Here is a 16,382-nt window from a genome sequence, read left to right as displayed (position 1 = left end):
ATGTAATTGACGGAAGACTTTTGTAGCATTCATTCTTCATCAATCTGACTTCTCCTGACCAAGTTTAATCTTAATTATCTGTAAGTATGCATCATAATGAAGGGTTTGTTTTTGAGTGGGGAGGTAATTACTTTTCCCTCTTGCAGTTTTAATTTAAAATTACCTCTACGCTGATCTCACCTTTATTTCCAGGCTCTTCTTAACAGACTGTAGAAAAGCAACAGTTATCGTTTATCCACTCTTTGATGAGTTCAGGAAACAGCACATCCCCTTTAATAACAGGTAGAAGATTCCATATGGTGGCCTATTTTTACAAGACTTCTATGCAGGAAAAGATCAGGGAGGGGTGTGACACACAGTATAATGTGGGAGGAAATTTGTCAGAGTTCAGTGTTATGAAGCATATTTCGTCTGTGGTCTGCCTTCCACACTGAGATATATGACTACTCCAGTTGCCGTTTGTCTCAGCACGATTGAGCAGGGCTGTAGACAGATTACTCTGTTCTCTTTTAGAGTGCCAGAGGCTGGAGAGCTCAAATCCGTGCAGGAGGCAGAGTAGATCTCTCTGACTACTCACAGACTTCTCTGTGAGGTGTGCTGCCCTGTACCCATCCCATGTGTCTTCCCAATCATGGGTCCCAGCTGCGTCCTTCACCTTTAGATCCTTTCCCTAAGTCCACTTCCTGCCTGCTCAGATGCATTGTTCCTGCTGTGGCCTGAGTGACCTCAAGTGCACTCTCCCTTCTCCCCTGCTGGGAAGCCTTCTTCGGTAGCTTCCCACCATGTCCGGGCTCAGCCGAACACCGATGGCAGCCTCTTGAGTCCCTGCCTGCCTTTCTGGTCTCAGGCTCACTTAGAACTGCCTGTTGAGTCCTGTTGTATGTCAGCTTTCTGCTGGGTGCCAGGGACACAGTGATGAGCAAGCTCCTGCCCTTACAGACCATTGAGAAAGGTAAAAAGAGACATAAGGTTAATTTTATTAACACTTAACCTATTATGTCCAAAATACTATGTTTAATGTGTGACACTGGCCATATTTCCATGCTCAATAAACATGTGTATCTTGTAGGTACCACATTAAGCAGCACAGGTCTTGAGCGGAGCAGGACAAATAGAAAAGCAGGTCATGGGGGTGCCTGGGGGGCGCTCAGTCTGTGAGGCGTCCACCTTCTGCTCAGGTATAATCCTGGGGCCCTGCCTCAGGCTCTTGCTCAGTGGAGAGTCTGCTGCTTCCCTTACCTCTCCCCTGGCTTGGGCTCTCTCTCTCAAATAAATAAAATGTTAAAAAAAGAAAAGAAAAGCAGGTGATGTACATGATAGGCCTGGGCTTCTGGCTTTGTGTTTATTTAAGGGATTATCTTGCTAGATTATGAATTCCATACAGGCATGGGCATTGGCCCTGTTTTGCTCACCCATTTGTGTCTCTAATAGCTCGCTAAGTACTAAGCAAGTAGGTGCTCAGTAAATTTTACCAGACCAACTACCAAGTAAGTATGGGGTGCTACAGGAAATTTTACCAGACCAACTACCAAGTAAGTATGGGGTGCTACAGGGAAAGCCTAGGTGAGTACCTAGCCCATCTGAGAAGGCTTTCAGGAGGAGGACATGTCTCTAAATCAACTTGCAGAGTTGGAGTTGGAGCCAGAGTTGAACTAACGTGTCAAGAGGAGGCAGGAGAGCTTATGAAGGAGAGAAGAGAGTGCACAGTGCTCAGAAGTAAAGAGGAGGAAGAAGGTTGAGGGGAGCTGCAGGAGTTCTTGTGAGGGAATCGTAGGGCACGGTTGGGGAAGGGGTCAAGAGATGGGGCTGGAAGAGCAGTGGGGGCCAGGTCACAAAGAGGTTTTCGAGCTGCCCAGAGTTGATGCCCCATTCTGAGGATGTGCAGAAACAGCACCGGCTTCCTAGGCGGGGCGGGGCCCCTTGAACTTGTGTCCTGCATCTCTCTCCTGTGGGTGATGTTTTCTCTCTTCATACCTCGTAGCCCGTGGAAAGGGCTTCGTGAGAATCTTGGCTGACTTGTGTTTCCAGGTAGGCTGGGCCAGTGTTGGCATCTTCTGCTGTCTGTGGGAAGCTTTAGAAGGAGGAGCGGGTGTAATTACTTGAAGGCAGGTCAGAGATTGTTCTAGCAATTCCGGACCAAACTCTGCAAGCACTGGAGTAGATGCTGATTAGATCATATATGTTTTTCAGTAATGGCCCTTCACCTGGGGATTGGGACCTTCCAGAGCTTTGATAAGTCATTGAACTTGTGTCTTTGTGAGAGTTGTACTCTCTGACACACTGTCGATAAAGCCTCAGGAGCCGGTGTTTCTGACATAGCCCTGAACAAATCCTGTCTTCTTGTTGTCACTGGCAGAACCCTGCAAGTCATCACATGCCCTGCAGCGTACTGTTTGCTGGGTGGCAGACTGAGGAGTAAAAGTTGGTGAGACTCCCAGAGAAGGAGTTCAACAGTGAGTTTCCTGGGTTATGTTCTGTTTCCACATCCCTTTTCCTATCCCAAGGGAAGGTCAAGAACAGACCAGAGATGATCTAGGAAAAGAAAAGCTAGTTTTCTACAAGAAATTTTTACTTTCTTGTGCCAGTTCTTACCTACCCCTTCCTATAGTGTGTCGGAAAATAATGCCTTTTTTTTTTTTTTTTTTTTTTTAAGTAAGCTCCATGCCCAGCATTAGGGCTTGAACTCAGGACTCTGAGATTCAGTTATATGCTCTGCATCTGAGTCTACCAGGTGCCCCAATAATGCTTTTTAAAATATAACTTGTCCTGGGTTGCCTGGTGGCTCAGTTAAGCATCTGATTCTTGGTTTCAGCTCAGGTCATGATCTTGGGGAAGGAGTAGAGCCCCATGTTGAGCTCCATGCTCTGCCCAGAGTCTGCTTGAGATTTTCTCTTTCCCTTTCCCTCTACCCCTCCCCCTGCTCATGCTTGCTCTCTCCCTAAAATAAATAAAGAAACCTTAAAATATCACTTCTCCAGGCACCTGGGTGCCTGGCTCAGTCAGTTGAGCATCCACAATTCTTGATATCGGTGCAGGTCATGATCTCAGGGTTATGAGATCAAGCCCTGCACTGGGCTCTGTGCTCAGGGGGTCCTGCTTGAGATTTGTCTCTCCCTCTTCTCTGCCCCTCCCCCTGCTCAATCTCTCTCTCTCTCTCTCTCTCTCTCAAATAATAAATAGATAAAAAATCTTTTTAAAAATAGGGATCCCTGGGTGGCGCTGCGGTTTGGCGCCTGCCTTTGGCCCGGGGCGCGGTCCTGGAGACCCGGGATCGAGTCCCACGTCGGGCTCCCGGTGCATGGAGCCTGCTTCTCCCTCTGCCTGTGTCTCTGCCTCTCTCTCTCTCTCTGTGACTATCATAAATAAATAAAAAATTAAAAAAAATAAATAAAAATAAAAAAATAAAAATAGTCATTGTTGCTTTAGAATGGGACTTATATTGAAATTGGATTCAAGAGGTGATTCAGGGGTCACCTGGGTTAAGCTCCACTCTGGGCATAGAGCCTGATTAAGGTTTTCTCTCTCCCTCTCCCTTTGACCCTTCTCCTTGCTCCACATTCGCTGCTCTTATCTCTCAAAAAAAAAAAAAAAGTTATTCAGGAAGGCTGGACATAAAGGACTCTGCTGTTGCTCTGAGGTGGTGTGTTATACCTGTGATGACAGTCGTTTGCAATTTTTTATGATTGCAACTCCTGATAAGTAATAATGATACTATGGAGTGTCACTGTATACCAGATATTGGGCTGGCTGTTTCCCCTATGGTTCTTCAGTTCTTTGCAGTGACCCTGTCATGGGTGATCTCACTGTCCCAGTTTACAAATGCCCTGTTCTTCCTGTCACAACTGAAAGTGACACATTGCTCTTCTGTAGTGTTTAATTGGCTTAAAGGGAAATTTTACCCCTATAACTTTTGAGAAAGCTGAGCTATACTTAAAACTCCTAATTTGATTAGTCGTTGAGCAAATATTACTTGAGCACTTACTATGTGCTAGGCATGGTAAGTGCCATATGCTGCTGCTGTGTAATGATTGGTCTGTTAAAGTGTAACACTAAGTGAAGTATAATAAAGGAATATTAAATACTTAAGTGAGTCTAATTAATCATTCAGCCTTGCAGAGTAGGTATTGTCACACCCTAGTTCTGGAAGAGAAACCTAGGCTAGGAGAGGATTTAAGAAGAACATGCTTTCTAACCTGAACAAATTCATGTCTGGGTGTTTGCAAATCCAGTGAGTTTGCCTTCCACCGGACCCTGCTGCTTCTGGGCAGGGAGGTCTTGCCAGGGTGGGGACACACTCATGGTAGATCTGCCTCACCACACCCTTGTCGCTCCTCTCCCTGCTCCCTGTTCTTTGCCTCTCTTGGGAAGGGGCACCTGGCAGGTGGGCACATGTCTGAGCCTTCCTTGTTTGCAGGGAGAACTGAGACCTGGTGGAAATAGAGTCGGTCTAAGTTAAAACCCTTTTCACTGTAGAAGGTGGACATCCAATGGGTAGTGTGGGCAGAGGTGGCTCACATGCTTCAAGTGGATGCAGCACCCATGGTTTGGGGATGACTCCATCTTCATGCCATACTGAGTATTTGTCCCAAAGAAACAGCTCCACAGTGGCCTCCAGAGTGGCTGTCACAAGGCCATCACCTGGTAGTCATGATCTAAGCTCAAACACCTTGTAAACACCTTGTAATTAATACCACTTCTCTATGTTTTAGGCTTTGGACGTGGACCGGATGGTTCTTTACAAAATGAAGAAATCCGTGAAAGCAATAAATATCTCTGGGCTGGGTGAGTATGCATTCTTTCCTAGAGATTTCTTTGTGCACATCCTTGCATTAGCAATACTGATGCCATAATAGAGATCACCATTAATGAATAACCAGTTAAACCTTTTTTTCTAGGCTTGCAAATTACGAAGTTGAGTCGGATGTTTAGTTTTTAGAAGTGTGTTTTGTTTTGTTCATTGTCTAATTCTGGAATGGCAGTTCATCTGCCACCCCCTTTCCCCACCCTCCTACTATCCCATGCACTGCTTCCTGTTCTCTGAAGTGTAGCTGAGTTTCCCACCACAGCCCTGCATGAACCAGCTTTGTCTAACTGGTCGGCAAGGACACCAGCCTCATTCCTGCCTCCGTTGTTTGGTTTGTGTGTTAATCATGTTAGAATGGCCCTTCCGTTTCTCTCATCCAATGCTTGCCTTTCTTATTTGGAATGACAACATAAAAGCACAGTCAACTATTCAAAGTAATATCTGATCTAGACTAATAAACTTTTCTCTGACTTAAAGATTTCAGGCTGTGCATATGTGACAGGTCTGCCCCCTGCTCAAAACCTTACAGGTGATAGAAAATAATTTTTTAAAGTCATGAAATGACTATATAGTTTTTCTCAGAAACAAGCTAGTAGCAGCCTTGGAGGGCTAAAGGTTGTAAGAGCTCCCAGAGACCTTGGAACCAGCTGATGGACTACAGAGAGTAAGACTGGCTCCTGGGAGAGCACACCACCTGTCGAGTGTGACAGAAACACACTTGGGGCCCCAAGAGGAGGGCTCAGTGCCTACAGAAGCAGTTAGGCCACTGGATCACCCTCAGGTGTTCCCTTTCATGACAGTAGCAACTGGAGTAGAAGGACAGAGAATGCCATAGGTGGTCAAAAGGAGGGAGGGATGCGGAATGGTCTGGAAGTGCCTGTTGTGCCCAACCCTGCCCCCACCCCAGTTCTGCTGTTGTGAGCACCAGCTCCAATAACTGCATATGCCTCCCCCAGGGAGGGCTCTGCAAACCAAGATTGTGACGAGGCCAGTAGGAAATCTCAGCTACAAATTTGGTATTACATCAGGAATGGCAAATATATTTAGGAACAGATTAACAAAAGATGTGCAAAAACTCTATATTGAAAACTACCAAACGCCACTGTCAGAATTAAAGATAAACGAGACATGTATGATATATGTGGGTTGGAAGACTTGATATAATCACAGTGTTTGTTCTCCCCAAATTGATCTCAAGATGCACCACAATCCTAATCAAAAGTCCTCCACGAGAAATTGACAGGCTGATTCCAAAATGTATATGGAAACACACAGGACCTGGAATATCCCAAGCAATCTTGGGACAGAAACAGATTGGAGAACTTAAACCATCTGCCTTCAAGTCTTGTGAGACAGGAGTGGTCTAGACTGTGCTGCCAGCAGGGGGCCAACAAGAGATCAGTGGAACAAAAGACAGAGTCTAGATATAGACCCTCACTGAGATGTGTCTGACTGTCTGCACAGTTGCCAAGGCAGTCCTGTGGGGAGACGAGGGTGTTTCTAGCACATGGTACTGGAAGAACTGGATCTTTCCATCAGAACAGCCCTCTCTCTCACCCCACACAAACAGTACTTTGAAATGGGCCATAGATTCAAGAGTAAAAACTAAAACTATAAAGCTTCTTGAAGAACACATAGAAGAACATCTTTACAACATGGGGGCAGCCAAGGCTCCTTAGAAAGGACACAGAGGCAATAGCATAAAAGAAAAAAATTGACAAATCAGACTTCATCAAAATGAGACACTTCTTTGCACTCAAAAATGCTGTTAAGAATAGCCTAACATTTGATGTCCGCCCCCCGTCCCCCAGTCAAGACAGTGAAGAGCTTACACTTGAAGAAATGAAATTAATAGGGCAATCAGAACAGGTCTTTAAAATAATAGCATGTGATTAACATCCTTAAAAAAGGCAAGGGAGATATTTAATTACTGGAACTGGAAAAGATACTAGTGAAAAAGAACCAGTAAAAGGTGGGGAAGTAGAAAAATACATAATTGTTGAAATTAAAACTTGCTGAATGGCAGGCTGCACACATAGGAAGAGGGGATTAGTGAGGCCCTGTGTTGCCGGAACATGAGTTAAAGGAATGGACAGCGTAAAATAAAAATCCAGAGCCAAAGAAAATAGATTCAGAGGGGTGAGTATTAGCACCCATCCAAAAAGACTTGTAGAAGAGGGAAAAGAAAATGGAAAAGGAGAAAGTTTTTAAAAGATAATAGCTGCCAAATTCTCAGAACTAAAGAAAGGTTTAAGGGGCACCTGGGTGGCTCAGTGATTGAGCGTCTGCCTTCAGCTCAGGGTATGGTCCCCAGGTCCTGGGATCGGGTCCTGCATCGGGCTCCCCGCGGGGAGCCTGCTTTTCCCTCTACCTATGTCTCTGCCTCTCTCTCTCTCTCTCTCTCTCTCTCTCTCATATGAATAAATAAATAAAATATTTTTTTTAAAAAAAGAAGAAAGAAAAGTTTAAGATCTCAGGTTGAGGAGCACATGGGTGGCTCAGTCTGTTGAGCATCTAACTCTTCATTTTGGCTCATGTCATGATCTCAAAGTTGTAGGTTGAGCCCCATGTTGGGCTCTGTGCTGAGCATGGAGCCTGCTGAGATTCTCTCTCTCTCTCTCTGCCCCTCCCCCACCTCTTGTATGTGTGTGTGTGGTCTCACTTTCTCTCTCTAAAAAAATTAAATACTATCTCAGATTGAGAGAGTATACTGCATTCTAAGGAAAACATTGTACACCCATGTACATGTACATATGCAAAGTGTGTGTGGCGTGTGTGTATTTATGTGTGGGTGAATATGTGTACAGATTCAGAACATATCCTACTATCTTGACCTCAGGGATAAAGAGAAAATTAAAAATTTCTCAGAAGGGGGAAAAACACATATGTAGGAAATGATTGTTTTAGCATTTTTGACTTTATAGATATTTTTTTCTCTTCAGTTTCCATATTTTGTATGTTGTGATGTATTGATGTTAAATTGATTATACAGGTATTAAGTTGTTTATGGTTAAGTTCCAAATGAATGTGAAAGAAGTTCAGGAAAGGAAAGAGGTGGGAAAGACTCAAGTTGTTCATGACCAAGCTTGTCTGAACCAAATTTGAAAACTTCTTGGATCTGGAGTTTGTGGTGCTCTTGTACTCTGGAGCAAATCGCTTAGCATGTGTTAGCCCTGGGTTCCTTGTGTCTGAAATAATCCAGTCAGGTTAGAATGCAGATCAGTGGTTCTCAACCAGGATGATTTTGTACCCCCAGTTTGGTTACTAACACTGGAGAGGTATGTGTGCACGTGTGTGTGAGCGTGTGCACATACTATTGGCACCTTGGTGGTAGAGGCCAGGCATACTGCTAGAGCTCCTACAATGCACAGGAGAGTTCCAACAAAGAATTAGCTGAGCCAAAATGACAGTAGTGCCAAGGTTAAAGCCTTCAACTAGATGCTCTTCAAAGTTCTCTACAGTTTTTTGTTTTGTTTTGTTTTAAAGATTGTATTTATTTATTTGAGAGAGAGCAGGGGGTGAGGGAGAGGGAGAAAGAGATTCTCTAGCAGGCTCCCTGCTGAGCACCAAGCCCAGTGCAGGAATCAATCCCATGATCCCAAGATCATGACCTGAGCTGAAACCAAAAGTTGGGTGCCCAACCAACCAAGCCACCCAAGCACCCCCAAAGTCCTCTGCAGTTTTTAAAAAACAAAACAAACCCAGAAACCACCACCATGCTTAGCTTGCAAGTGCATAAACATTGATCGGCTACCTTACAATTACTGATTTTATGAAAGAAGGAAGTACAATTAGTTTTCATTGAGTAACACATAACTAGATGTAAGCATATGTAAGAAATTATTATTTATTTAGAAGGAAATTTCAAAGAGTATAAAACTCTTCACTTAGCACTGAACTTTGCTGAAGCAACTGTTTGAATATCCAGAAAAGTGGTCACCTGCCTCCAGCTCTTTTCAGGATAAAGTCAGGGTCGGGTGGTGCAGGGAGGTGTAATGATTGTTTGTTTCTGAACACTTACACAAACCTTGTGCTTTCTGTACATTCTGCTAATCTTTACAGCCAACTGTCCTCATTTTACAAATGAGCCATCTGAGATCAGAGGGCTTACCATGTTCCCAGGATGCTCTGTGGATCTTGGCTTCCTGCTGGCCCTGGGGGCCGTGTTCAGGGGCCCGCTCTGTTTCAAGGCCACAACGTGTCTTCAGTGTGTCTGACTGACTGACTACCTTCAAGATTTCCAGAAATCACTCAAAGATGAATGCTTAATTCTTTTGACAAGCAGTAGATTTCAAAAAGTATCTAAAAGGTTTTTTTTCTTTTTTTAACCGTGTTCACTTGGCTTTTTGAGTTTAGAATTTAAAACTAGTTTAAAAGGGGAATATTTTATATTCTGATGAGGTTCAAGAGTGACTTTGAAGTTGTATGTAAAGAAGGCTGTTCTGATCAGAAATGAAAAGGAAGGATGGTGCTTCTCATGCAGGCATTGGCCATGTGACCACTGCCAGTCCTGAGAAGGACATGTGTGTCCTTGTAGGCTAGCCCAGTACCCTGTCACATGGCTTTAAACAAGCAAGCATAGAGGGAGGAGGTGTAAACACACTGGTGTCAGGAAGCTAGCCTGTACAAATTTAGTAACATTTCGGTCTAATCTGCCTTTCTGGCCTATATTGTTGAGCGTGTGCCACAAACCTTCCTTTACCTGCCCCAGAGTCATTTCCTAAAATACAGCCTAGTGATGTCACTCTTCTGCTCAAAACTTCACAGTGTTTTCTCATTATTCACTTTGGTGTTCAAAGGTGAGTTCCAGAGCCTGGGAGAGATGGGGAGGGCCTGCGTGGGCTCGATAATTGTAGGGAAATTGGGGTCAAGCACAGGTGACCCGGTGTCTATTCCTGCAGGACTGGTCGGAGACTTCAACCTGCCCCTGGGGATTATGAAAGGAGCTCTGTCTTAGCCTTTTCCAGATTGATTTGCTTACAAGAGTGCCATCACCTCTCTTCATCAATTCAACATAAGACTTGTTTGGCTCAGGAAACATGGCAAAACTCCAGAGGCAGCTGAGCCCCTTGTACCCCTTGGCCCCAGGCTCCCTGTCCAGGGGGCTCTTCCAAGTCTGTGCCCTTCTTGGAAATAATTTGCAGTTCCCCCAGTACATGCCATTCTGTGCTTTCTCCCTCTGCACTTGCTCTTCTGTCTGCCTGCAAGGGCATTTTGCCACTTTATTGGAGGAAACGGAGGCTTAAGGAAGTTGAAAGGCTGGTTCTGGAATTTTTAACATCGCACTTGGGGCGCCCAGCCTGTGACTTCCTGAGGCGCACAGCAGGCTGACTGTTAGCCTGCCTTTGGGGGTGGGGTCTCCTTTTCTGTCATTTTTTTTACTCATCTGATAGATGTTGCCAAGTTTGAGTTATCATGAGGCCCTGAGTCTGAATTATTTTAAAGTTGGAATACTGATCCTGAAGCCTTTATTTCAGAACAATGGTGCCTGCTTCAAAGAAGTCACCTTCTCTGGTGACTTCTAGAGGAAACCCCATACCTTTTCCTGTGATGTCGCTGACGCCATTCACAACATTTTTGTAACTCTTCTCTAGAACTGCTTTTAGTAAGCACATTCTTTTGAATATTGTTGGTAGAGGAGTGTGAGGATAGATGAAATTTTTTCAGAACTAGACATCAGAAATCAGTGGGGCATATTCAGGAAGGGATTAGCTGCGGGTGACCACAGTTGGTCCGGAGCATTGTGGGTGTACGCTCATTCTGTCTCTGAGGAGGTTAGTTCCAAGAGGACGCCCATGTGGTTTGATCGTGAGTGTGTTTAATGTCCTAAGGCAACTGCTTGCATAGGAAAAGCACTCATTTCACATATGATTAAAAGAACAGAAAAGATTTAGCATTTATGCCTTATGTTGCCACATACCTTTCGTGTCTTGTGTTCCTTTGTTTCTCTGAGATTGGGATTTTTTTGCCCGCTTTCCTGATTTGTGATGGATTGGCCCCATCTGACCTCTGACTGATCTCTGGCTGTCTCCAGTGTCTCTCTGCTCCAGGCTGACTGACCTCCCCCTGCTTCATGAGCATGTCACGACAGTATCTGTCTTTGTACACTGTCTGCCATCCAGCCCCACTCCTGGTCTGTCCCCACATGCCCTCCTGTCCCAGGCCCCTGTTGAAGACCTTCCCCTTTCTCACCCACATCCATCAACCCGACACTTGACATGGCATTAACCTTCTTTACTCTCTTATATTTTCTATGGCTACTCTGACAATTTACCACAAACTGAGTGCCTTAAAATGACAAATTTATTTCTTTCCTTTGTGGCCATCACTGAAACCCCAGTGGCCAAAATGAAATTTAACCCCATTGTGACATCTGATGGGAGCAGGAACCATAAAGGGTATTTCAGTGCATTTTCCCACATTTGCAGGAAGATTATGTCTTCCCCTCTTTCCAAAATGCTGAGCCAGAAGTATAGTGTTTGAGCCATGCCCATCCGAAAGAATGATAAAGTAGAGGTTGTGTGAGGACGCTCCAAAGGTCAGCAGATTGGCAGAGTAGTCCAGGTTTACAGGAAGACATATGTCATGTGCACTGAGCGGGTACGTATGGCGTGAGGTCAAATGGAGCAACTGTCCATGTGGGCGTTCACCCTAATAAGGTGGTGATCCCTAGCCCAAAACTGGACAAAGACCCCAAAAAGATCCTGGGATGTAAAGCCGAATCTCGCCAAGTAGGAAAGGGAAAGAGCAAATATAAGGAGGACACCATTGAGAAGATACAGGAATAAAGTAATCTTATATACAATTTCCAATAAAAACTGTTACAATGAAAAAGAAGCAGACAAATTTATCTCATGGCTCTGGAGACCCCAAGTCCAAGATGGGTCTTGTGGGCTAAAATGATGGTGTTGGCAGAGCTCCTTCCCAGAGGTCCAGGGGAGAGCACTTCCTTGCCTTTTCCAGCTGTTAGAGGCCAACTGTGTTCCTCGGTTTATGGCCTTCCATCTTTGAAGCCAGTAATGGCCAGTAGAGTCTTTCTCACTCTCTGTTACTGTGACTCCGTCTTGTTCTGCACAGGCTGCTGTAACAAAATACCCAGACCAGGTGGCTTAATGCAGACATTTGTGTCTCATAGTTCTGGAGGCTGGAAGCCCAAGGTCAGAGTGTCAGCATGGCTGGTTGTGATGAAGGCTCTCTCCCTAGCTTGCAGACAGCCGCCTTCTCATCGTGTCCTCACATGGTGGAGAGAGTGGGCTCTTGGCCGTCTTTTCTTGTAAGAGTATTTAGTCCATGCTGAAGAGCCCCACCCTCACGATGTCATCCAAACCTAAGTATCTCCCAGAAGACCTCCCTTCACCACACTGGAGGATGGTGATGGGGGAGGAGGAGCACGACACAGTTTTGTCCATAGGGGACACTGACTCTCCTTCCTCCTTCTTGCACAGGTAAGAACCCTGCGATCACACTGGACCTGACCCCGGTGATCCAGGATAATCTCCCCATCTCAGATTCAGCTGATGAATAACTTGAATTTCATATGCAACCTCATTTCCCATTTGTCAGGTAGCAGAACATCTTTACAGGGCCCATACATCAGGATGTGCATATCTTTGGGGTGGGAGGGGACATTATTCTGCCTTCCACACCTTACCTCTAAGTTCTGAGTTTTGCAGTTGAATCCATTTTGACTCTTCTACTCAGCCAGGAATGAAAAAGTAAGTACCTAATACACAGGTCCTACTTATTACTCTTTAAATATTGCTCTTTATTATTCTCTAGCAGGTGTATGTCTATTGATCTTTGCTCCTTAACTAGATGGCAAGCCCTTGAGGTCAGGGACTAATTCTTGGAGGCAGTGTAGTTCAGGGTAAAGAGCACTTAGGTAGTAGAATGCAAGAAGCCTGGAATAGAAGTTGGTGTGCCACTCAAAAAGCCTGTCACGGGAAAATAATTTAATCTTTCTGAGCCTCAGTTTCTTCACACATGAGATGGGAATATTAATATTTTAACCTGTTGTTAGTGAAGATTAACTGAGATAGTACAGGACAGAAGTGGCAGATGGGGTTCAGGGCTCATGTGAGCATGGCAGCGGCATGTATGCTTGCTGTGCGTTCCTTGCAGTGGCTAGCAGATCCATAGTCGGTGCCCCAGAATTGTCATTCCTGTGTTTCTGCTGCAAGTTCTTAGACTGTCCTCTTCGTGTCGAAGAGAGAAACATAAAACTTTAGGTGTAATTAGTGCACTTGTGGCTGACTCCTCTCTGCTGCTATGTGAGGATTTATATAGATTTATGTAGAAGGGGGATTTGCGGTGCCTTAGAGCTACCAGCTGTTTTTACAGCCTGTGAGCTACGGCTGGTTTTTACCATATTACCAGCTACCTACATAGTAACCTCAATACTGCCTCTTGGCCTGCAGGGCCTTTAATATTTACCCTCTGGGACCCCTGGGTGGCTCAGCGGTTGAGTGCCTGCCTTCGGCTCAGGGCATGATCCCAGGGTCCTGGGATCGAGTCCCACATCAGGCTCCCCACAGTGAGCCTGCTTCTCCCTCTGCCTGTATGTCTCCTTCTGCCTGTGTCTCTCTCTGGGTTTCTCATGAATGAATAAATAAAATTTAAATAAATAAATAACATCTTAAAAAATTAGATTATTCTCTGGCTTTTTAGGAAAAAGTTTGCCAACCTCTGCATGAGGGTAGTGGTTCTAAAATGTCAGAGTGCCCAGAATCCCCTGGAGGTCTTATTAAAACACAGGGTGCTGAGCACCTCCATCTTTATAGAGTTTCTGGTTCAGTAGGTTCAGGAAATTCCCAGGTGACACTGCAGCTGCTGCTGGCCTGTGAGAATACTATTCCACACAGCATATGTGTACACACACATGTGTAACTTGAAACATTGGCTGAAGCCAAAAGGGTATCATGTGTGTCCCCACAGATGAAAAACAATAGTTTTCTTACACAATAGCAAGTATATTACATTTGCTCCCATTTTTCAAAGATGACAGTCCATCTAGGTGTGTTTTCTAGAACATCTTAATGCAGGTTTGCAGAAGCCGTCATTAAAATGGTTTGTGGAGAGATGGTATCTACAATAATTTTTTTCGCTCATAATCTGCTATCTGATGTCTTAAAAACATACAGTTTATATTTGTTCTGAAACTTTTATTAGTCTAAAATATCCCAAGCTCTGTCTCAGCCCAAAGATACTCTCTCTCTCCCTGCACCCCCGCCCTCCCGGAAGTCGAAGCTGACATTTTTTAGCTGTTTGACATATCAGTGGGTGGAAAACTCATCTTTATCAAAAAGGAAGTAACGGAAGACTTTCATTTTCACTTCTCTAGAATTACTGTATTTTAAAGATTTGGTGCAGCTCTTCTCACTGAGAGAGGGATATCTTCTTTCCTCTGGAGCTGAATGTCCTAGTGTAATTGTCCTTGAAATTGTAAATGTCCTTGTAATTGTCCTTGAAATGTCCTAGTGTAAATGTCACATCCTTCACATCATGAAGAAAATGAGAATTTAGTAATTTTGTGTGTTTTTCCCTTTATTTGCAATGCTAATTAGATATAGCTATTAAATTAATACAGAGAATTTTTTATATTATAGATACATAATTAGGATAGAACAGTTTGAAAGAAATCTGTGCAGTAGCTTAGGAAGTGACATTCCATTGTGCATGAAGAAGGTACTATATCTGGCCTGATTTTCTATCTGTTACATGAGAAAAAGAACTAAATCATAATAATCCCCTGTGATTGGCATGAATAGGATGCAACTGGTATTCTACTACTTTGCTGGTGCATTGAAAACCAGGACATGGAATTTTTAAAAAGTGGTTTGATGGTTCATGTCAAGAGAAATAAAACTTTATGTGGGAAGATGCACAAAGATGCTCATTGCATTGTCCCAGTGCTTCCTCACAGAGAAAACTTGAAAGCCTCCTATAACTAAATTAGGATATACTACCTGATGGAATTATGGTTATGTAGCAACATGAAAAAAAATGCTTATGATGACATTTTCAGACTATAAAACTCAAGATACAAAATATATGTTACCGTGTCTGTGATCAAAAGAAGTAGGAGATCATGACAAATGATAAAAGAAAGTGCTTCTGTATTGATGTTCATAATGTGAGACTAGAGGCATAATAACAGTAATAAAAATCTGACACCTATGAAGTACTTCTTGTAGGGCAAGCACTGTGCTAGATAACTAGTTTACATAAGTATAATCCTCACAATAACTCTGTGGGTTAGGTACTATCAGCACCTCCATTCACAGATGAGGTCAGTGAGGCACGGAGAGGTCATTGCCCAGGGTTGTCCAGCTAGGAACTAGAGATTCACAGCCAGACTTGCCTATCTCTGCTTTTGTCCATGGCAGCACACTTCCTAGTACACAAGGCACCGGGTGTGAATGAGGGTCCACACAGCAAAGAAGGACCAAGCAGTAAGGCTGTGGGGCTGTCCTGGATATCACCTAGCTGAGCCATGGTGATCCTTTTGGAAAAAGTCCAGGTGGTTTTGATTGATCACAACTTCAGTATGAACCAGTATGTGAGAAGCTTAAAGGTGAATCAGGTGACTTAGGGGAAGTATGCTTTTTTAAGGGAAAAAAAAAAAAGGTGGTTACCCCACTATTGAATTGTAAGCAACATTTAAAAAAATTTTTTTATTTATTCATGTGAGACACACAGAGAGAGGCAGAGATGTAGAGAAGCAGGCTCCCTGCAGGGAGCCTGATGCAGGACTCCATCCCAGGACCCTGGGATCATGACCTGAGCTGAAGGCAGACGCTCAACCATTGAGCCATCCAGATGCTCCATAAGAGCAACATTTTAAGAGGGACCTCAAAATCTTAGAGCTAAAAACCTTATTGTAGGAGGACATTGGAAAGACCCAGGACTTATTAGCTGGGGAGGGCATATCTAAAGGCATTCTCTAGGATGAGGAAGTGAGGCATATCATCTGTTCCTCTCTGGAGGGTAGTTTGATGGGAGCAGGCTTTGACTCAAACATGAGAGAGAAGTGAGCTGGCCTTTGGAAGGGTTTCAGTAGAGGTGTGGTGCCCCCTTCTCTACAGAAGTTGTAGGGTGTGGTGGGGTCATGGACTCTGAGACCTTGAGATGTCTTCCACTTACAAGCCTCTGAGATGCTTATGGTCTCCTTCCTGCTGGTTAAGAATAATGATTGGAATTTAGATTAGTAACTTGTGGAATCCGGTCAGCAGTGATCAACATATTAATTGTGAAAGGGTAGCTAATTGGAAGGAACACTCAAATTTGTGACTTAGAGTCCCAGGTATTAACATGAATTGTACTTAGGGTCGTCATATTTATTGGGTGGGGAACTTTTAAGCTCATCTAGGCTAGGGTTTTTTCACCCGGTATGTAGAGTCTGCAGACAGGCTTAAGGGGTCTGTGCATCCCAAAAATTGTATAGGAAATTATGTAAAGGTACTTTTTCCTGGAGAGGTAATCTGAAACATTCTTCTGATTTTTATTGGTGTCTGTCTGTGATAAAGAAAAAAAAATCAAAGAACCAGTGATCTAGCTAAACCCCCCATGTTTTACAGAT

At 44.0% G+C, this 16,382-nt stretch overlaps 1 protein-coding gene and 1 pseudogene across 6 annotated transcripts in view; both read left to right on the top strand.

Annotated features, from left to right (window-relative positions):
- Positions 1-16,382, top strand: part of ASAP2 (ArfGAP with SH3 domain, ankyrin repeat and PH domain 2) — a 178,527-nt gene that overhangs the window by 57,597 nt on the left and 104,548 nt on the right. For all 6 annotated transcript variants that reach the window (XM_041754374.1, XM_041754375.1, XM_041754372.1 and 3 more), the window contains exon 2: positions 4,710-4,782. In XM_041754374.1, coding sequence (XP_041610308.1) covers positions 4,710-4,782 — 73 coding nt within the window. The remainder of the gene's footprint in view (positions 1-4,709; positions 4,783-16,382) is intronic.
- Positions 9,224-11,592, top strand: LOC121490593 (annotated as a pseudogene).

The sequence above is a fragment of the Vulpes lagopus genome, chromosome 5 (assembly GCF_018345385.1).
Source record: "Vulpes lagopus strain Blue_001 chromosome 5, ASM1834538v1, whole genome shotgun sequence".
NCBI lineage: Eukaryota > Metazoa > Chordata > Mammalia > Carnivora > Canidae > Vulpes > Vulpes lagopus.
This window is presented reverse-complemented; position numbering and strand designations above follow the sequence as displayed.